The 21,788-nt window shown below is 43.1% G+C and overlaps 1 protein-coding gene across 4 annotated transcripts in view; it reads right to left on the bottom strand.

Annotated features, from left to right (window-relative positions):
- Positions 1 to 21,788, bottom strand: part of ROBO1 (roundabout guidance receptor 1) — a 699,165-nt gene that overhangs the window by 87,074 nt on the left and 590,303 nt on the right. For all 4 annotated transcript variants that reach the window (XM_066622672.1, XM_066622669.1, XM_066622671.1 and 1 more), the window contains 3 exons: positions 20,043 to 20,163; positions 19,404 to 19,542; positions 17,557 to 17,684 (listed from right to left, as the gene is read on the bottom strand). In XM_066622672.1, the coding sequence (XP_066478769.1) occupies positions 17,557 to 17,684; positions 19,404 to 19,542; positions 20,043 to 20,163 (388 nt within the window). The remainder of the gene's footprint in view (positions 1 to 17,556; positions 17,685 to 19,403; positions 19,543 to 20,042; positions 20,164 to 21,788) is intronic.

Below are 21,788 nucleotides of genomic sequence, written 5' to 3'. Positions count from 1 at the left end.
CCCCAGAAACTCCCCCTATCCACAAAATGCTCCCACCAATTTATTGGCACTGATCTGGTTTGGCGGCCATGGCAATACAGCTCTAATGCCACTGATGCTTTGTGGTAGCAGCTCAGATTGGCCTTGTGGCAGTGTACTCTGTGAGCCGTCAGGCACTGGTCCTTTTATGACAGCAAGGTGCTGCCATAAAGAAGAGGGTAAGATTGGATTGTCAATAATGAGTCTCATGGATTTACTCGTGAGCAACTATGTCGCTAAGGAATGAAAGTATATGTGATTGAGATATGTGATAGACTCCTGATCAAATGCAATTTTCACTACACACTGCAAGCAGTCCTCTAATTTCTCAACCTTTATATTTTATAGTCCAAAAGTAAATGTTCAGGAGATAATTACAGTACAGGGGGGCTCCCTGTATCCCCAGATTCAGTAATCTGCAGATTGGGTCAGTGGAGCCCCCCCATGTGCAACCGGGCCTCCTAATGCCTTATAAGGCATTAAAAATATCGCTCCCAGTGATTTTTTTAAGAACTTCCAGGCTCAGAGGACCCTTTTAGGTTGCATTTTTTAAACTGTTGCATTTGTTAAACTCCTCGCCTCTGGAGGGGGGGAGCAGGCATTCACCTGTATCTGAGTTTTCAGGTAACCGCGGGGGTTCCAAAACAGAACCCCCACGGATACAAGGGCATGACTGTACTCATGAATGTTCCAGTTTTAACCTTTACTTTAAAAAAAGGTAAGCATTTGCCTCAAAGTTCTCTGTCCAGATGTACAAATGTTCTTGCAGGTATATGTGCATATCAGAGCTCACATCCTGCAAAGCAAACTGTAAATCAGAGTGACTAAGGATATATTCTGAGAAACACTTACCTGGGAGTAAGTTCCATGCAACTCAGTGAGGCTTGCTTCTGAGTAAATATGCATAGAATTGTGCTATGTTTAATTAGATAAATTGCAAGGCAATTGTGCATATATGTAAACTAATTCCTTTTTGAGTATTGAGATGATTTAGTTGTAAACATCTTAATTATATTATTTAAATTATATGTACTGTGATTATGATGATTGGTAGCAGTGAGTGTAACACAATTTGCTATGATAATAGGCTGTAATATAAATATCAAGATAAGGGAGAAAATTCAAAAAACAGAGAAAACTATTTTTTCAGCAGGAAATGAATCTCTTGATAAAATTATTTTTAAGGATATATGCTGAACAACACCTTTGTTCAGGTGTCAGGAATTGACTACCAGGCTTGATAGCACAAATAGACCATGGTGTTCAAGACATTAACAAAAAGACCACATCCACGTCTCCATAGGGAACAACAAGGCTTGGATGATCTTGTTCAGTATGACTTCAATTATGGAGACTATCCCATTATTTTGATGACTTTAGTGACTATCTAGGTGAGTACCCTTCTATCAGAAGTGGAGACTGCCCAGAGGCCTTTGCAATAATGCAGAGCCCTTTGGGGCTATTTGCCATCACCTGATGGAAAAGGCACCTGCTCTCTGGGCTGGGAGCAAAAGCACTCCACAGGGTTTTACAGCCTGGAGACTCTGAGCACTCTAGTCTCGCTGAGAAGTAATCAATGGTAGGGTCCTTTAATCGTATGGATCTTGGCTGGAAAGAATCCAGGCCCTCCTCCCAAGTATGAAGGACATCATTATCACTATTTTAAAAGGGTTCAAAAAATTGTATTTTGGAAGGAGTAGCCATGATTCAGCAAATCACATGTGAACTTAGATTAAGGCAGACAGAGAATCCAAAGTGAAAGCAATCCACAGCTGGTGTGGGAAAGATGTCCAGCAATGCTTGCTTGCTAAATTACACCCAGTGAGTATAGACTGAGGAAAGTTTTTTGTGCCAAAGTCACACAGAAATCAATGAGATTTAAGAGCTTAGCTGGAAGCTAAAGGCTTACTTCTTTAAATAAGTCTGAGTACACTTTTTGTTTTCTGGCTTGTGCCCACTGTAGAAATGCCTGCTCTCTTGGGTAGCAAAAAACTTCAAACTGTCATCTAAAGTGTAAACTTTCAAGGAAACCTGTAGATAATCAATTAAATCAGGGGTTAGGATGGGTAATTACTCAATGATCAATGACTACCAAAAACTGAGCATAAATGATGGGCAATAAATCACTAGAGTGATGTAATTTTTGACCTTTAGTAATGTTAATACTTAATAATGAGCTCTGTAGGCTTAAACAGATACAATTTCAAAAGAAACCTGAACTACTAAGCCTTGCACAGAAAGAGCTCACATATGGCAGGCTACTGCAAGCTGTTTCATCTTTTCAAAGTGAAGATGAACCATGAACTGACTGGAATATTCAGAATGCACCTGCATGGTCAGGACAATAAAATCATCATTATTTGAACATTAACATGCTGTTTAATAATTTTCTAGTGTATCTCCACAAAGTTATAGCAAAACACATATGAAACATCTCACAATTAGATTAAGATTTTATAAAAATTCAAATGGTTCATTAGACACTGTATTATAGACCCCTTCAGAAGTCTTAACATTTTATACTTAACACCAGTATAGCTTCATGTCTGTTTTGCTATGAAACTACTACTCAACATTAACCATTTACATGCTGCTAAAGCAAGACTAAGAACTATAGAGAAGCATGATTTCATGATTTTGTGTATTGTTCCTGAGAAGCTGAATTAGTGACGTTAAAATATTTATTTTTTTCTTTAAAAACAGCTATGCATAAATTTTCCTTTTCTTATGGATACGTACAGTTTGAAATTAGCTGGTCGCTCATTATGAGGGCTGGAATGGCAGTTTTTTTGCCTTCCCCAGATTGGCAAGGGAGGAGGGAAGGTGTGTTCAGTAGGTTTCATACATTAAAAATTGGTCACTTGTGTTTAAAAATGGGCCCAAATTAAACCCAAGTGCAGTCTGGTATGTCATTGGGGGGGGGGGTGAGGGTAAACAGAATACCAGTTGCAGAGGAGTGGCAGTGATATGTAAGTACAGATACACCTGGTGTATCTCACTGCTGTGAGGTATAGGAAGCTGGACTACATGGACCCTGGGCCTGATCCGGCAGGGTTCTTATGTTCTTATTGCATACAGCTATGTAAATATTGTGTGGGAGAGTTGTTACTAAATATATACATTTTGAAATGTATATATTTGTGTTTGCTATGATTCATTCCAGTAAAAATATAAATGACTGACAGCCCAATCCAGAGCTGCCCGCAGTGCCCAGGCTTGGTGACTCCGAGGAGGGCTGCAGTCGAATTCTGCGCCTCCTGTGCTACCATGAAAGGCATCTTTGTCCCCTTCTCCCGAGTAAGGTAAGCAGCCCCACAATGGGGCTACTCTCTTAAGCTCTCTTTAACTCTCTCTGGGAAACTGCCAAGCCGTGGAACCTGGGCCACTGCCTGGCATGAGCCCAGCACTGGCTGGCGCTGGGCTAGCATTGGTGGGAGCCTGGCGGTGAGCCCCGCAAATGTGCCTAATGGCACGTTTGCAACTGTCTTCTGTGGCACGGAGCCGTGCCGCAGACCACAGGATTGGGCTGTGAGACAAGATTTATATTTCATAGTGTTTGGTATTTTTCCCCTTTGAATGCTATTTTATGGTAAAACCTTAAGAGAAATTCAGTTGTATGAACAAAACTATTTGCAATTACCAACTTCAATAGATTTGAAATAAACTAGTGACAGCACCACAATTCAGAGCTGGGGGAAGGGGCAAGCAACTATCAAAATGGAGGGAAACTGCCAAAAGAGAGTTATGGAAGGGAGACCAGCAGGAGGGCTACTGATGAAGAAAGCTTTCGCAAGCATTGAAATCTTTCAAGCAAAATACCCTCTGCATATGCAAGAGCAGGTTTGGATCCAAGCCTGTATTTTAACTTCCCATTTTAAAAGTTTCATTTGGAGACAACACTGTTTGCCTGAATATTTACTTCAGAATATCAATAGTATTCCAATGAAAGATATATAATGAAAGTGCTATATAAACACTAAACAAGTGCTCAATGCATTCCACATGAATAAAATCTTGTAATCCGTGCAACCAATATGTAAGTTTTGCAATTGAGGATCTGAGGCTGAGACTGGCTTGCCTAAATCTACCATATGAATTTGTGGCAGAGATGAGATTGAAACCTGGGATTCTGATCTCTCGCTCAATCACTCAAGCCACACTAATCTGTACTTCTTTAATTTCATATAATTGTTTCATATATATTACTCTCTTAGCAGTTTAAATGTATTTATAAATTGTTACAACTGTGTTACCATCTATTATGAATGGTAAATTGTGTTACTACCATCTATTCAGATATTAATTTGTTTGAATTAACTAATTGAAGTGAATGTGTAGCAACAGTAGCGGCAATACTGCATTGCACACTCAATTGATACGACGAGTGGCACCTTCAGGGCATTTGTGTCTTCCATAAGTCATTGCAGCCTTGCTGGTTTCCAACTGCTCTCAGTTCACCGAAATCAGGTCATAAAGTTACCTTTCTTTCTCATTAGCTTTTAAGATTTCTATCAGTACACTTGAAATAGTGTAGTCAGCTGACAGACATCTAAGATCACTGATAGAAATCTAAAGTACTATCATAGTTTACAGCAGTCATTAAAGTTAAAATGGTTCCTCCTTTAAGCTGTACAGCCAAAAAGGTGTCTTGCATCATTTATTTTTCGGTAAAGATGCTATTAAAGAATTGCCACATTTTGCAAGTTGATAGGTGGTACAGAACAAATCTATCATTTGGAGCTTCCTATTCTGTCTCTTTTGTACATGGGCACCAAAGGAAGTATCAGCTTCTTTTTCTTTAAAGCAGGGGTGTCCAAAGTTTTTGGCAGGAGGGCCACATCATCATGTGGGGGGGTGCAGGGGGAAAAAAGAATTAATTTACATTTAAAATTTGAATAAATTTACATAAGTTTACATAAATGAATATATTAAAGATGAACTTATAGGAATGAATGAAGGTCTTGCAATAGCACAAGACCTATAAAAGGCCTTGCACAAAACAAGGCTGGCCTTTCCTTTGCTGCCACTACTGCTTCATAGACGTGAAACAGCAAGTAGTGGAGAGAGCCCTCATCCCACAGCTCACGTGAGAGGTCAAACAGTCGCCCTCACACTGATAGCAGTTGTGTCAGACCAGTGCGGGCTCCAACAAATCTCCAGAGGGCCAGAGGCTCATTGGAGACTGGGGGCTCCCTGAGAGCCGCATTGAGAGTCCTGGAGGGCTGCAAGTGGCCCCAGGACTAGGGTTTGGGCACCCCTGCTTTAAAGAGACACAAACGTCTGAATAGTGTCTAGGGCAGTGGTTCTCAAACTCTCTGGGAGAGTTTGAGAGCCACTAAGTTCTTGCGTGGATGGGAGGGGGAGGCAGCAGGGGCAGGGGGAGGCAGCAGGGCGATCCCCAGGATCGTGCCGCTCAGGGAGGCTGCAGGGGCTTGGGTACACGAACCCAAGCCCCTGCAGCCTCCCGGGAGTGTGGGGAGCCCGGCACGATCTGCAGCAGGGCTCCCTGCAGCAGTGAAAGTAGATGAGAAGCGATCACGCCCCGCTTCCGCGGAAGTGGAGCGCGATCGCTCTGCATCTACTTTCACTGCTGCAGGGAGCCCTGCTGCAGGTCGCGCCGGGCTCCCCACACTCCCGGGAGGCTGCAGGGGCTTGGGTACGTGTACCCAAGCCCCTGTAGCCCCCCTGAGTGGTGCAATTCTGGGGATCGCGCTGTTGCCTCCTCCCTGCCTCCAGGCTGCCCCTGCCCCTTAAGGGGACAGGGGACAGGGCCTACAGGCTGGGGCGTCGTGACACCCCAGTTTGAAAAGCCCTGGTCTAGGGATATTTCACTGTAAAAGCAAAGGTGCCAATGTGGAGGAGTTTTTGGGTCCCAGAGGCCTCTGAGGTAAGAAAACATCTGTTCCATTACCCCAAGGCAAGCCTCTGCTATCCCTATGGGTCTGTACCAGCTACTTTGCTGGCAGGGTCTGAGTGAACCCTGGTAGGTAGTTCAAGGCCAGGGTATAGGGTAGTGGTAGCACCCTCTTCCAGGCCTTGACACACACCCCTCCCTGTCCTGGTCTCTGCCCCATTCGTCCCACTCCCTTCCCCATTCCCCCCATGCCTCACCTACCACCTGTGCCAATTTACCAGCAACAGGACTCCTGCAGTGACCACCATTGTGCAGATGTGGCTGCTTGCCACTTGCGCTGATGATCAGGCTCTGCTCTATGGCATATCGCCTTTTGCAACAGTCATAAAGTGTGCTGCATTACCAGAACGCATATTCTGGTGACGCAGCCACCCAACTGAGCCACAAATTTGTTACTGGAATTCTTGCATGGTGCATGAATATTGCATGGAGGCTCCTTTGGGTTTTATTTGTTTGCTTTAAGCACAAGCCTTTGCACTATGCTTCCTAAGTTTCAAATTCAAAAGAAGTTCCAAGGATATCCTGGACTTGGAGAAAGGAATCAGGAAGGTCTCAGCAGAAGAAAAAGTGCTATATGAATGAGTGACTTCAAGTACCTTCACAAAGACTGGGTAAATTCATGTTCAGGAAAACATGACAAAGAGAAAAAAAATTCTAGATACAGTAAATGATTGTGCCCTAGAACAGTGGTTCTCACACATTTAGCATCGGGACCCACTTTTTAGAAAAATAATCTTGTCAGGACCCACGGGAAGTGAGGTCATGACCGGAAGTGACTTCATCAAGCAGGAATATTTTTAACAATCCTAGGCTGCAATCCTACCTACACGTACCCAGGAGTAAGTCCTATTTACTATCATTGTTAAAAGCATATACATAGTAGTCTGTTAAAAGTACAGGTCTGTAACATTTCCCCAAATGCAGTCACATGCTACGGTAGCATCAAGTCTAATATATTAAAAATAAAATATTGAAATGAATGGGGACTCACCTGCAATTGGTTCGCGACCCACCTAGTGGGTCCCGACTTGCAGTTTGAGAAACACTGCCCTAGAAAGTTGGTCTTGGAACCTACTAGAGAGGAAGCTACTCCAGGTTTAATCCCATGTGGCACCCAGAACCAAGTGCAAGTTGTAAGCGCTGTTGAACAAGTAGGGAAAAGTGCGACCATAGTGACCATAGTCCAGTTTAGCATATAAATTGGTAGAGGTGTTTTTGTTAAAAACACAAAACACCACATTTTGTGTTTAAAAAAACAAAACAAAAAACCACATTTTGGTGTTTAAGGTATTTTCCAGAAATTAAAATAGATTACTTTTCCAGTTAGAAATAATACTGTGGCTAAATCTGCGGACACTATATCATCTACTTAGTAGACTTCTAAAGTAAAGTATTTAAAATTAATAAAAATGTGAACTTGGGGGGGGAAAAACACATAACACTGCTTTCTGCCTTTTTCCTTCTTTTTGAAATATGAAATCTGCAAAAAAAAAAACCATTTTCAAAACCCCTAGAATTGGAGAGTTTCTACGGAAGTTCAACAGAGGCATATGGGATGGAAAAGATCTTTTCAGATGTGAGGAGACTAGCAAAAAGGAAAGAGTAAGTGGAAGTTGAGAGGGTCAAACATCTCCAGCCTGCATGTTGGGGACAGCTGCTTCCCTCCCGCCCCAATTTACCTGGAGCAGCTGGGGGAGGGTCCCCAGGCTGGCAGCAAAAGCCTCAGGAGGAGGAGGAGGAGGAAGAGAGGCTGCCTGGACCCCGGGCACGGCTGCCCAGCTGCTGTTCCACCAAACACAAGGGAAAGAAAGGAGGCAAGGACCAGAGCCCCAGGCCCCTTTAAGGCTCTCACAAAGGAAGTGGGAGGAGGGTGAGGGAGAAAGGGTGGAGCAGAGAGGGCTTCATAAGGGAGGCCTGTGATGGGGGGGGGAAAGGTGTGGAGCAATTCCTGCTGCCCCACTGATGAACACCACCCTCAAGACACAGAAAGGAGGAGAAGAGTGCTGTAACTCCCTCCCTCTGGTCGCCCAGCTGAGGCTCCTGAGGCATTCCCCTACACCCTTCGTTAGGCCTCCTCTATCTCATGGGGAAAGCCTGGGAGGCAGGGAACAAAGCTCCAAGGACAGCAACCGCCCCGCCCCCACACGAAGCCTGACACTGCATAAAGATTTTTTTAAACCAGTAAAACAGATGTTCAACAAGAGTGTATGCCAATAAACAGGAAAGGTACTACAAGTTCCAGAAGGAGGTCACCATGAAAGGGTTGGAGATTGGACAAAGTCATGGAGGACATATCTTTAAGAAGAACATAAGAACAGCCCCACTAGATCAGGCCATAGGCCCATCTAGTCCAGTTTCCTATATCTCACAATGGCCCCACCAAATGCGCCAGGGAGCACACCAGATAACAAGAGACCTGTATCCTGGTTCTCTCCCTTGCAACTGACATAGCCCATTTCTAAAATCAGGAGGTTGCACATACACATCATGGCTTGTAACCCGTAATGGATTTTTCCTCCAGAAACTTGTCCAATCCCCTTTTAAAGGCATCCAGGCCAGATGCCATCACCACATCCTGTGGCAAGGAGTTCCACAGACCAACCACACACTGAGTAAATAAATATTTTCTTTTGTCTGTCCTAACTCTCCCAACACTCAATTTTAGTGGATGTCCCCTTGTTCTGGTGTTATGTGAAAGTGTAAAGAGCATCTCTCTATCCACTTTATCCTTCCCATGCATATTTTTGTATGTCTCAATCATGCCCCCCCTCAGGCACCTCTTTTCTAGGCTGAAGAGGCCCAAACACCATAGCCTTTCCTCATAAGGAAGGTGCCCCAGCCCAGCAATCATCTTAGTTGCCCTCTTTTGCACCTTTTCCATTTCCACTAAATGGAATTTAGATCTCTAAATTTTTGAGATGCAGCGACCAGAACTGGACACAATACTCCAGGTGTGGCCTTACCATAGATTTGTACAACGGCATTATAATATTAGCTGTTCTGTTCTCAATACCTTTTCTAAAGATCCCAAACATAGAATTGGCCTTCTTTACTGCCGGCACACATTGGGTCGACACTTTCATCGACTTGTCCACCACCACCCCAAGATCTCTCTCCTGATCTGTCACAGACAGCTCAGAACCCATTAGCCTATATGTGAAGTTTTGATTTTTGGCCCCAGTGTGCATGACTTTACACTTACTTACAGTGAAACGCATCTGCCATTTTGCTGCCCATTCTGCCATTTTGGAGAGATCCTTCTGCAGCTCCTCACAATCACATCTGGTCTTCACCACTCAGAAAAGTTTGGTGTCGTCTGCAAACTTAGCCACCTCACTGCTCAACCCTGTCTCCAGGTCATTTATGAAGAGGTTGAAGAGCACCGGTTCCAGGACAGATCAAATTGCCCATTGACACCCACTCTCTGTTTCCTGGTCTTCAACCAGGTCTCAATCCAGGAGAGGATCTGCCCTCTAATTCCCTGACTGTGGAGTTTTTTCAGTAGCCTTTGGTGAGGGACCGTGTCGGACGCCTTCTGAAAGTCCAGATATATAATGTCCATGGGTTCTCCCGCAACCACATGTCTGTTGACCTTTTCAAAGAATTCTAAAAGGTTTGTGAGGCAAGACTTACCCTTACAGAAGCCCTTTATGGCCTCTCTAACTTGGCTGGTTAGCCATGCGGGCACCCCTGTGGACTTAGTTGAGCCCTTCTTCCTTTGCGGTATACACTTCCGCTGTTGATTTAAGCAACCTCCATGCTCCCTTTAGAGACTGGACTCTTTTTACCTTCCCTTTCAACCTCCTTCTAACCAGCCTCCTCATTTGAGGGAAGTCCGCTCATTGGAAGTCAAGGGTTTTTGTGAGAAATTTGCCCAGTATTCTTCCCCCAATGTGCATGTCGAAATGGATCGCAGCATGATCACTGTTCTCCCAATGGCTCCATAACATTGACATCTCTAACCAGGTCCTGAGTACCGCACAATATTAAATCCAGAGTCACCTGTCCTCTGTTGGACTCCATGACTAGCTGCTCTAAGGCACAGTCATTTAGCATATAAAGGAATCCGGTCTCCTTTTCGTGGCCAGAACACAAATTGACCCAGTCAATATGAGGATAATTGAAGTCCCCCATGATTACAACCCTGTCCCTCCTTGTCACCTTCCTGATCTGTTTCCTCATTTCAAGGTCCCCTTCCGGTTTCTGGTCTGGAGGATAGTACGCCCCCAGTATTACATCACTCCTCAGGCCTGGTAATTTAACCCATAGATATTCTATGGAGTCGGACCCACCTTCAATCTCTACTTTGCTGGATTCTATCCCTTCCTTAACATAAATGGCCACCCCACCTCCAACACGCCCCTCCCTGTTCCTCCTGTAGAGTTTATAGCTCGGGATTGCAGTATCCCACTGATTTTCTGCATTCCACCAGATTTCCGTTAAGCCCATTATGTCAATGTTTTCCCTTGTCACCAGACATTCCAGTTCTCCCATCTTTGCTTGGAGACTTTGGCCATTTGCATAAAAGCATTTGTACATGGAATGCCCTAGGATGGGCTGCTTATTCGCTCCTTTATCCCTGAATCCTCTCATTGTGCCAAACCGTCTATCACATCCCATCACGCTACCATTCCCAATTTCTTCTCCTACTCTGCCTTTACCTTGTTGTTCTCTAACCTCCCCATCCTCGTCCCATAGGGATGAGGAGTCCCAAACCGGATGCCCCTCAACTCCTGTTGGCTTTCCCCCAGGGATCAGTTTAAAAGCTGCTCTGCCACCTTTTTAATGTTAAGCGCCAGCAGTCTGGTTCCATTCTGGTTCAAGTGAAGCCCGTCCCTCTTGTACAGGCCCTGCTTGTCCCAAAACGTTCCCCAGTGCCTAACGAATCTAAACCCCTCCTCTCTACACCACCGTCTCATCCATGCATTGAGACCCCTGATCTCTGCCTGCCTAGCTGGCCCTGCACGTGGAACAGGTAGCACTTCAGAGAACGCTACCTTTGAGGTCCTGGCTTTCAGCTTCCTACCTAATAGCCTAAATTTGGCCTCCAGGACCTCCCGGCTACACTTGCCCCACATTGTTGGTGCCGACATGCACCACAACCGCTACCTCCTCCCCAGCACTATCTACCAGCCTGTCTAGATGAGAGATGATGTCCGCAACCTTCGCACCAGGCAGGCAAATCGCCATGTGGTCCTCACATCTGTCACAAACCCCCCTCTCTATGTTTCTAATAATCGAATCCCCCACTACAAGAAGCCCCAGACCCTCCTCCCGCCGAGGAGTATCCTGAGTGCGTTCGGATACGGGCCCATGCCCTGGAGAAGGGGTCCCCCCTAAGGGATTGTTTCCCTCCGCTCCAGGACGATGTCCTCCAACCCCAGACTTCCCACCTGGGCAGCTGGACAGCTGCACACCTGAGGTTGGGACGAAGCCTGATCATTCCCAGAAGTCTCCCCACGGTCCTTCTCTGCCTGCCTCTGCTTCTCCAGGTCGGCCACCAAAGCTTCAAGGGAGCGAACACGTTCCCTGAGTCCCTGGAGCTCCCTGCACCAAGGATAAACCCATGACTTATGCCCCAGAGGCATATAGTCATATATGTGGCACTCGATTCAAAACACTAGATAGCCCCCACCCTACTGCTGGCTGTCTGACTGCATAGCTTTTTATTTTGTTTGTTTTTGTATAGGGGTACTTTCAATGACTACCAGTCATTATTTCTATGTGCTACCTCCATGTTCAACAGCAAAATGCTTCCAAATTCGAGAGGAGCAATGGTAGGAGAGAAGTATGCCTTTCTTCTGTACTTCCCAGAGGCAGCTTGTGGGTCACTGCAGAAAACAGGATCTTGCACTAGATGGGCCTTTGGCCTAATTCAGCAGGGTTTTCCTTTTGTTCTTACTTTGCAACACAAAGTAGCAGGCAGGCTAGCAGAGGCAGGCTGCGCTATTAAACGAGTGTGTATAAACAAATTAAAAAACATCATAGTTCTCTGTATTATGGCATTTGTTTCTAAGTTTGTTGTATCTTTGCCAAATCAGAGACCTAACTGCAGTAGATTTCCCTCAAACCAACACTAGGTCTTTCGAGGGACTGTTTAAATTTGGAGTCATATGCAGGGGAGGAGCGGGGGGTTGCACATGGCTGTGAACAACAGGCTACCAGTCAAGACAAGTTCTGTTCTAGAGGCTGTGTGAACAGATCCAAGTATTCTCATTGTTTTCTTGTTTAACTCTTGTGATGCCATGCAAGGAAGTTAAATAAAATGTATACCTCAATTCTAGTAAAGTTACAGTTTGTAACTGACAAAGGTAGTTGAGGACTATGAATCAACATGCAGGAAGAGTTTAAGAATTTTTGATTGCTTGATTGAATAATGATGTCTAAGAGATAAATTCTCTCTCTCTCTCAGTATACAAACAGGTTCAACAAGGAGATTTTTTGATCTATGAGGATAAGCTGTTCTGAAAGAGTTCTTTTAATTGGGTAGAAGATAAAACCAACTGTAGATTTTACAAGTCCTTTGAGCTTATGGTGATTAGTGTTAGAGCTCTATTTTCTTGTACTTCTCTTAAAAAAAACCATGATCTATATTGGTATATAACTATCCTCCTACCTTACTTTATTAAATAGCTTGCAATTAAAGAAGTCCATTCTGGAACTGATCAAACAAGAAATCTTTACAGTTTTCCACAGACTAACAACGCTTTTCTGGCAAGACATTTTGGAACAATAAACATTAGCAGCCTGCTATAACTTGGGGGTGATAGTAAGTAACAGTTCAATCCTATTGGAGAATTACACCAGCTGAACATGCATTCCACTGGCATCACCTTCTTTATACCCATCACAAATGTGACCAGGCCAGTGCAAGTGGCACTACACACCACAAGCAGTGAGCCACCACAAGTGGTGAGCAGCCAGCCACACAATCTGACAGATGCAGGAAGTTGGAGGGAGGCCCGGAGTGCTGAATGGGGTGAGGAGTGGGTGGAATGGGGTGGTGATGGGGGGGCAGATAACGACTAGGAAGGACGCCAGGAGTGTTGAATGGGGCGAGGAGTGGGTGGAATGGGGTGGTGACGGGGGGGGGCAGATAAAGACTAGGAGGGAGGCAGGATCAGCGGCAGTGGTGCATGCCAAATCCCAAGCCACTTCCTGAGCTTAGCCCACCCTCATGAATCAACCTGGATTTGTCCCAGTGATTGAGCTGGTGCAGGTCTGAGTTGAACCATAGCAGCTGCTGGGGCTTACCCCAAGGAGACCTCCAGCATCTGAAATCTCCTGTGGGACGGAGCAGAAGCCACACCAGCACCACTAAATTGCTGCACAGGGATTAAGGTAGGATTGGGCTGTAGGTAATTTAAGTTCTGCTTTTGCCTTTGTTCAAAATGTGTACCCCTCAGGTTTTTAAGAATGCATTTTATACTTTAAACTCCTTGATTTCTTTTTTTAATGCACAATTGTAACTGAAACTACCTTTTTTGAGAAGGACAATCACCCTGAACATGAAGCTAAAAATTCCATTTGAGCAGAAGATCATTCTTAGCTGAGAACTGCTATGACCTACTTTTGAGATCAAGGCAAGAGAAGCTAGATTACACTTTAAAAAGAGAGAGATCTCCATTTTGCTCCCAGGATAAATTTTAAAATCAACCTGTTGGAAAGTTCCAAACTGTTGCACAAGTTACACTATGCAACTGGGGCTAAACATCTACTTGTACTGAATTAAGACTCTTGGCAAACAGCCAAGGAATGTTTTTATTGAAGTAATAGTTTCCATTTTTGGTTTCTAAAGCAACCAGTCATTTAAACCAATATTAATTTTAACAGGGTACCTTACTGTAGTACCGTGATGGAAAAACTGCACCTATGAAGCTTTGTCTTCCAATGAGAATGAAAAGGAACAGAAGCCAAATCCTTTTGGAAAGGGTTCACACTACACATAAGTTGTGACTTGCCAACAACTTATATGAGATGTATGCTTGGAGAAAGATAAAAGCAGGAAGAGCAAAAATCAACAAATCAATCAAAAACAAAAAAAACTCCTACTTAATGTTTTCTTCACCTAAGCAGTTAGGTGATCGGAAGAATGACAAACCCTAGGCAAGCACTAGTCGTACAGCTTTCTACATATAAAACATTCTGTTATAAATTGTTTATTGAAAACTGAATCATAAAAAGAGGTGGGAAAAGTGACATGGAAAGTGCATATCTTTAAAGCCATATCAGGTTACAAACTATGATGCATCAACTGTCTTTATAAGTACTTAGTGGTAACTTCTGTCTCTATAAACACCTGGAGGAATGAGTTAGATATTAACAATGCAATTTTTCCTGTGTAATATTTGCAAATTATAATGTGCAACACACAAATTCTTTACCATCAAGTATTTATGAACTTTAATATTGATTATTAAATAGAAATTAACTACTTCTAGCTAATAAAATGCCTTATGAAAAAGAGAAAAATATATATCTTGTACTTTGGGGACAAAAGCAAGATACTAGAAAATGAGAAATTGTGTCAGTTTCCATTGGACCATAACAAACTTGCAGAGAAGTCAGGACTATTAATATCGGGAAGGGAGTTCACAAAACTGGAATGCCCTTTAAAGGGCCAATCCTGAACAGTGATTGCCACATTGCATGTTTGCGGGCCCTAGTGCTGGGCGAGCGCCAGTGGTAGCCCAGTGCTGGCCGGCACTGGGCTAATGCTGGGCAGCTGCTGCAGTTTCACTGCTTGATTGTCACACGGACTGCTGAGCAGCCGAAAGGTAAGTGGAGGTATGAGGGCAGGATGGGAAGAGGTGTTCCGGGGAGGTGGAGAGAGTGTGGGGAGGGAGGTGGAACTACCCTACAGAGAGGCTCACCACTCTACACAGAGGCTCTTGATTCACCGCCGACCTTCTGGTTGACAGTGAATCAAGTAGCCTCAATGCAGGGTACTTGCTTTACCCAGGGGATGGGAACAAAAGTCAAAAGTCCCCTTCTCCTGAGGAGCCGCCAGCGGCTGCCCAGAGCATACAGGATGCAGTGGCAGCCATTTTTGGAGCTGCTGCAGCCCCACGCCCCGGTTAGCTCAGGATTGGGCTGTCAGTTCTGAATGGAGACAATCTTTGGAATATTGTTTGCAAGTTACTTCATTTGAAATCTTTGTCCATTTCATTTGGTGGATGTGTCTAATGCAGACAATGTGGATGAACTAGCAAGCCCACAGATCTAAAATGGGGGAGGACCTCTTTGATTGCTTAATTGCTGTACTGAAAGAAGGGAGAATCCATTTGTAGCATTCAGCGAGACGCCACTACCTGAATAAGCAGTCGCTAAGCATTCTGAAAAGCCACAGAATGTTCACCACAGAAACTAATTCAAAGAGAAGATAATGGATTAGATACCTTTTATGTCTTATCGGGAGAAAAACAAACAAGACTGGGTTTAGATTTTCGTAATGGCTCAGATTTCTACAGATAAAATGTGATTGCTTGGCAAGCGGCTCAAGGATGGAAATCCATTTTCAATTCTTTTTATAATAAAATAGGTACAATAATTTTCTTCTCTGATACACTCTAAATTTCTTTGGGAATGAAACTGGGTCTACAATAATAATTTCTCTTTGAATACATACTGAGAGAAACTAGATAACTGCTCTTGGCAAATAGGAAAGAAAACTACTACTATTGAAAAAGAAGCATAGGGGTCAGACATTTGAATTACTTTTAAAGTTTTACAGAGAATTTCTGGCAAGTTCACTTTCAACCTCACATAAGAATCTACAATGCCTTTAGGTGCAAGGTAGAAGATGCGTAAACTAAGCCCCTTTTGGCCCTAAACCCACTGCAGATCCTACAGTTCAGGGGAAGAACACAGCTTGCTATCATATGGTCCACTGGAAAAAGTGCTATAGAACTTTGTAAATTTTGGTCTCAATCTTGCTATCATTTATACACAAGATACATTTCACTGACATTACTCTTTCGGAATCCTGATCTGCGTAGTGCCAGTCGTACGTGGATTGCTCTTGCCTGGCCTTGCCATCATGCAGGATTTGCACTGTGATGCATTCTGGGCAAAGTTGGGAGGAGCAAGGAACCTCTGCATGACATGGACGTGGGTCTTTCAGTGCTAAAAGCAGCTTTAAATGCTTGGAAGCGGGAAGGAAGACTCTGGTAGCTGAAATTACTCATTAATGTTTCCCACCTTAATAAGAAAAAAATAGAGCGCTACTGTTCCTGCATTAAGTTGGTCATCATAAGCAGCATGGAGCAGTTGCACTTTTATGGAAAGTTGAGCAAATAATGAGCTCAGTACTTAACAACCAGAAGTAGTCATAGTTGTTCAGAGAAGGTGCATCAAAACAAGTTTTAACAAACACTGAGAAATCCAGATGTACCAGAGTCTAGAGACTTATAAAGAAGAGGGAACAAGACAGAAGATCACAAACATTAGCTGAAGGGCAAAATGGTATGACATCAGTCTGTCTTCTAGCCAGGAAAGGAAGTAAGGGATTCTCTGAAGAGTGAACATCTGGAAGGTATATATAAAGCCAATGACAGATTTTCACACATACTCATTCAATGTGTTCTGTGAGAATTTTCCAGTGCAAGAGTTAACAGTAGTCCAGTGACCCCTTTTCACATATTAATGTGAAATGATTATGAGTAACAGTATTAAGTTGGTTTGAAATACAAAAGTAGATACATGCTGTGTTTCCATTAACTGAAAGCAAAACCTGAAATACTTCTATTTAGACTAATGCAGAAAAGGTACAAGGGACACTACAAAGAGAAAAATCTGCCAATTTTCAGTTTAATCCTTCAGTGTGATTCAAAGACATAAAGAAAAAGTTTATCCCTGTGAGTTAACCCTTAAACCAGCAGTTTTCAAACTCTCAGGGAGTTTGAACTGCAGTAAGTTCTTGCGGGGTGGGGGGAGCAACGTGATTTCCAGGATTGCGTTGCTAAGGGATGCACTCACCAAACCCTGCAGTAGCTTGCTGGGGGTGCTGGGAGCCATGAGCGAGTATCTGCAGGGCTCCCGACAGCTTAAAAAGTGAAAGTGGAGCGATCGTGCCCCGCCTCCACAAAACCAGAAGTGGAGCGTGATTGCTGCGCTTTCACTTTTCAAGGCCTGGGGAGCCCTGCAGACCCTTGCACAGGGCTCCCCACACCCTGGACAGGTTGCTGCAGGGACTGGTGAGTGCATCCCAGTCCCTGCAGCCCCCTTAGTGATGCAATCCTGGGGATTGTGTCGCTGCTTCTCCCATGCCCCTGCCCCTTAAGGGGAAAACGGCCAAGGCTCTCTGGCTGGGGTGTTGCAACGCCCCAGTTTGAAAAGTTCTGCCTTAAACTATCTTATTACTAAAAACCTGCTACTAAGCACGGGGGTTAAAAATTTCTTTATGTTCTTTCCATTACAGAGCATAACTCCTTCCACACAAGGAAAGAAAATCATATTTGAAACACTTCAGTAGTTTTGTGGAAATTCAGCAATCAAGTGACCTTTCAGTTTTTTGGTAGCAAGCTTCCTGCAGTATTTATGAGTCTAATAACATTATTGCTTAGAAAACTCATTTTCACTCTTTCTTTCTCCAAGATTAAATAGTATTTTAAAATAATTCTTACCTTGCACTGCTAGGGTTGCTGATGCCTCTGCTTTTCCAACCATGTTTTCTGCAACACACGTGTAAGACCCCATGTCTCCGGCCATAACTTTTCGGATTTTCAAGGTGTGGTCATCACGGATTTCATATCTAAACAGAAAAGGTAAAAACATATTAGACAGAGTCAGTATCATTGCTAAGTATGAGTTAGGGCTGTCTTTATCACAATATGATTGTCTGCAGTCAAGACTACTCAAATTGGTATTAATAGTTTTATATTGCTTTTCTGAAAACACTTATTGGACCGAAAGTATATTACTTCAGAACATTCAAAAGTGAATTTAATCATATTTTGAGAAACAACAACTATAACAATGACCTGTATTTACATAAACATTTCTTCTGTGACTGAGGCCCAAATCCTAACCAACTTTGCAGCGCTGATACAGCTGTGCCAGTGGGACATGTGCTGCATCCTGCAGTTGGGGGGCACTCACGGAGCCCTCCTCAAAATAAGGGAATGTTTGTTCCCTTACCTAGGAGCTGCTTGCCCTTATGTCGGTGCTGGAAAGTGGGTTAGGACTGTGCCAAGAAAGATGAGCAGAAGAACAAAATGCTAAGGACTGCGATGCAATTCAGTTTCAATAACAAAAGAAATACTTATTTTGAAATAATTCATAAAACTACCTAATATTTTTGTTTTGCCAGCCTTCTAAAAATTGTTTAACACAGGGTGCAATTCTAATTCACATTCCAGCACTGACATAAGGGCAATGCAGTTCCTAAGTAAGGAAACCAATATTCCCTTATTTTGAGGAGGGCTCCGTGAGTGCCCCCCAACTGCAGGAGGCAGCACATGTCCCATTGGCACAGCTATGCCAGTGCTGGCAAGTGGGTTAGGATTTGGGCCACAGTTGGTAGAACTCTGATTTACATTCATGCAACTCCCCAAGCAGAAGCAACCTTCCTGACACCACCACTTCTTCCCCAAGCCCCTGAAAAGCCACATCTGAAGCTGGAGGGCCCTTCAAAGTGAGAAGGGATATGGCAGAAGGCCAGCAGGGGGAAGGGGGGAATAATCCGAAAGTAAAAGTTATGAGAGGAATGCAATATTTGTGCTATCACTTCCACAAATGCAAGCTCCCGTACGCAGCAGAATGATAACTTAGGATATAACCCCTTGCATGGAAGACAAAGTGATTGAACTGCTCTTGTTTTCAGGGTGTGCAGATCCCTATAGAGACCGCTTGCATGGACACACAGACACACACACCAGGTAGCTATTCCATACTTAAAAGAACCCTATATTAAAGGATCACAAAGGGACGAATGACTATTTGAGGCAAACAAAACAATGAATTCACAGGCAGCAAAAACATTTGGAGGCAGAGAGCAAGGGGATCCAAATCCTAATGGTATTCTGTCACTTAAGGGGAAAAAAGTTCTATTTATAAACCAATCTGAGCAAAACGAAGAAATTACCTTTTGTCAAATGTCATCTTTTTCACATTTGTGCTTAACTTTTACCCCCGAATTATAGGAATGACAGAAATGAAATGAATTGAAAACTTTGCAAGAAGTCCCTTAAGAGCAGATATATGCTTTTTACACCAATTGTCTTTCCATTGTTTGAACTGTTGCTTAAATTTTACTGTCTAATTATACAAGCTTCTTCAAAGAACAGAATCAATCATGTCACAGACAAGATGATCAGTCATGTCACAGAAATGTGCTGTGTTTGACACTCATAGGCTCTTACAAATTTAGTTCAAACTGTTACTTTCTCCAAATTGCTGTGCACATTAAAGTGAAACAAATCACAAAACAATATCACACCCAACTTTTTCCAAGCGATGGCTGATACTGTACCTTGCTTTAGGTAACTCTCCATCATCCTTTCGCCATCTTACGGTTGGCACTGGATCACCACGTGCCTCACATTTAAACTCTGCACTGTCATCAACAGTTACTGCCAAATTACTTGGCCTCTTTACAAAGGATGGCCTTTCTAAAGGAAACAAATAGGAAACAGAAGACAGTGTGAAAGAAATAAAGGGATTTAGAAGGCATGCAAATCTCAAGATGCAATGATTAATACAGCAGACTGAGCAAGGCTCTCCCACGTGTTAAGCTTAATCAGTGGCACAAGTTCACATTGACCTGGGAGGAGTTCGGGGTTCAGCTTGCACCACCACCGATACTGCCTACCTCCTGGGCCTGGGCTAATTTCCTCACTGCCTGCATCACCACCCCTTTCCGCCATCCCATTCCTTCCCCCATCCCATTCCACTCTGTGCAGGCTTACCAGCTCTGCTGGGTCTCCACTGATTGATAGGATAATAAATATTTTTAGAAGGGTGCATGTTGCTCATTGCCAAGGGCTCCACAGTATGAGACCCAATTAACAGAGCAAACATCATGAGAAGAGACTTTGTTGTTAATTTAAAGTCATGTGCAGTTAGGAATCTATTTATTTTTAAAGATTTGTGTTAGCAACACTTCCCATACCTAGAACTGTGAGCTCTGCCACTTCACTCTCTCTTTCTCCCACCATGTTTGTTCCAACGCAGACATATTTGCCGGCATCATTCTTCCGAGTATAGGTGATCATCAGTTTTCCTCCTCTGATCTAAAACAAGGAGTAAATCAAAAGTAACTAAAATAATATGTTATTCATAAAGCCCTGAAGTAAGTAGGTTAACATACCACACCTATATACAATGGTGATAAATGTAAATTATATCATAGATGTTGAAAAAAAAACTTCAAGCAAGGGTACTGCTGAAATATGACTTGTTAAATAAGCATGCATCCAGCAGTTTGTTTAACCTTGGAAGTGAGTGATTTATATCTGATCCTCAAAGTTAGCAATGAAAAGAATCTGATAGACTGTATGGCCAGCATCCAACATAGTCTTTACTTATATATTCATAAATCAGGTAGCAGCATCTAGGTCCTCTAAAAAGTTTGAGAACCACTGCACTACACTATCCTAGTTTTCTTAGCAACAAAACTGATTAAGCCAAAGGACCATGAGAAAAAACATAAAACTGTTCTGCTTTCAAACTCTGAATGACAATATTGTCAATGAAGATAAAATTGATTAATATGGTTGTGTTCCTTAAGAACAAGAAGCTACACATGTAAAGTGCTTTAGGGACTGTTGAAAAAAACGGTGCATAACAGTCATAACAGTAATAAAATTAGGGAGATTTGCTTAGCAGCTTAGCAGGTCAGGGCAACAGAAGTTTCATGGTTCAAATAAAGTTTGTTAAAACCCCTCTAGACAATCATTCCCCACTTTCCAACAAAGCAATGAGCAGTTGGTCAGCTGCCATGCGGTACCTGTACTGCACTCAATCTCTGGGATGAAAGGCCTTGTGGGGGGGATCAGAAGTGGTGCATTGTGTAATCCTGTTCCAAACATTGTGTCAAAAAGTAGCGATTTGGTGATGTATCTGTTACTATGCTGTGAGTGTCTGAACGCTCCCACGTGTAGCAAACTAGCATATTAGGTTCTTAGACTTTTCTTCCAAATGCACAACTAGGGTATTATTTTTTGAAAATATGAACAAATATTTGATCTGCCAACTGCAGTCTGCAGTGGAATAGCATAGAAACAGTTATAGCTCCTAAGCCTGCTGACTATATAGGCTCAGTTCTCATACTAACTCTCCGCTTTGTTTCTCTCTCCAGTCTGCCAGTTTCCTAGCTTGTAAGCTTGAATTTTCTTTGGATTCTGTATCTTGAAAACGTTTGGAGGTGTTATTATTTTAAAAGTCTTTTTTGGTTTGTTTTTAAATATAGTCTACCAAGGACAAATTGCTTCTTTGTTGCTGTTGACTGTCGATAGCACTTCCCATTTTACCAGCATGGAACTAAAATCAGAACACAAACACTGCCATTCTGCAAATGAATCACCATAATACCTTCTCACTTGATGGGTGAAAAGGTATAATCCACTATTAGAAGAAATTCTGTCATTTAACAGTGAATGTGATGGTTTGATTACAAGCTGTTAGTTTACTGCAGGGGTCTCTAAACTTTTTGGCTGAAGGTCCGCATCATATCTGGCACAGTGACGAGGGCCAGAAAAAAAAATTAAATAAATACACCAGAGATGGAATTTAGATGAATGAATAAATGAATGGGCTCAAATGTCCAGGACTCCTCCAAGCACAAACACAGGCCAAGAAATAAAGCATACACTTAAATGGACCCTCATTCACCCACCCCACAAGCACAACTCTGGTT

This window comes from Tiliqua scincoides, chromosome 3 (assembly GCF_035046505.1).
Source record: "Tiliqua scincoides isolate rTilSci1 chromosome 3, rTilSci1.hap2, whole genome shotgun sequence".
NCBI classification, from domain to species: Eukaryota; Metazoa; Chordata; class Lepidosauria; order Squamata; family Scincidae; genus Tiliqua; species Tiliqua scincoides.
Note: the sequence above shows the minus strand (reverse complement) of the source record. Positions and strands in the feature narration are given on the sequence as shown.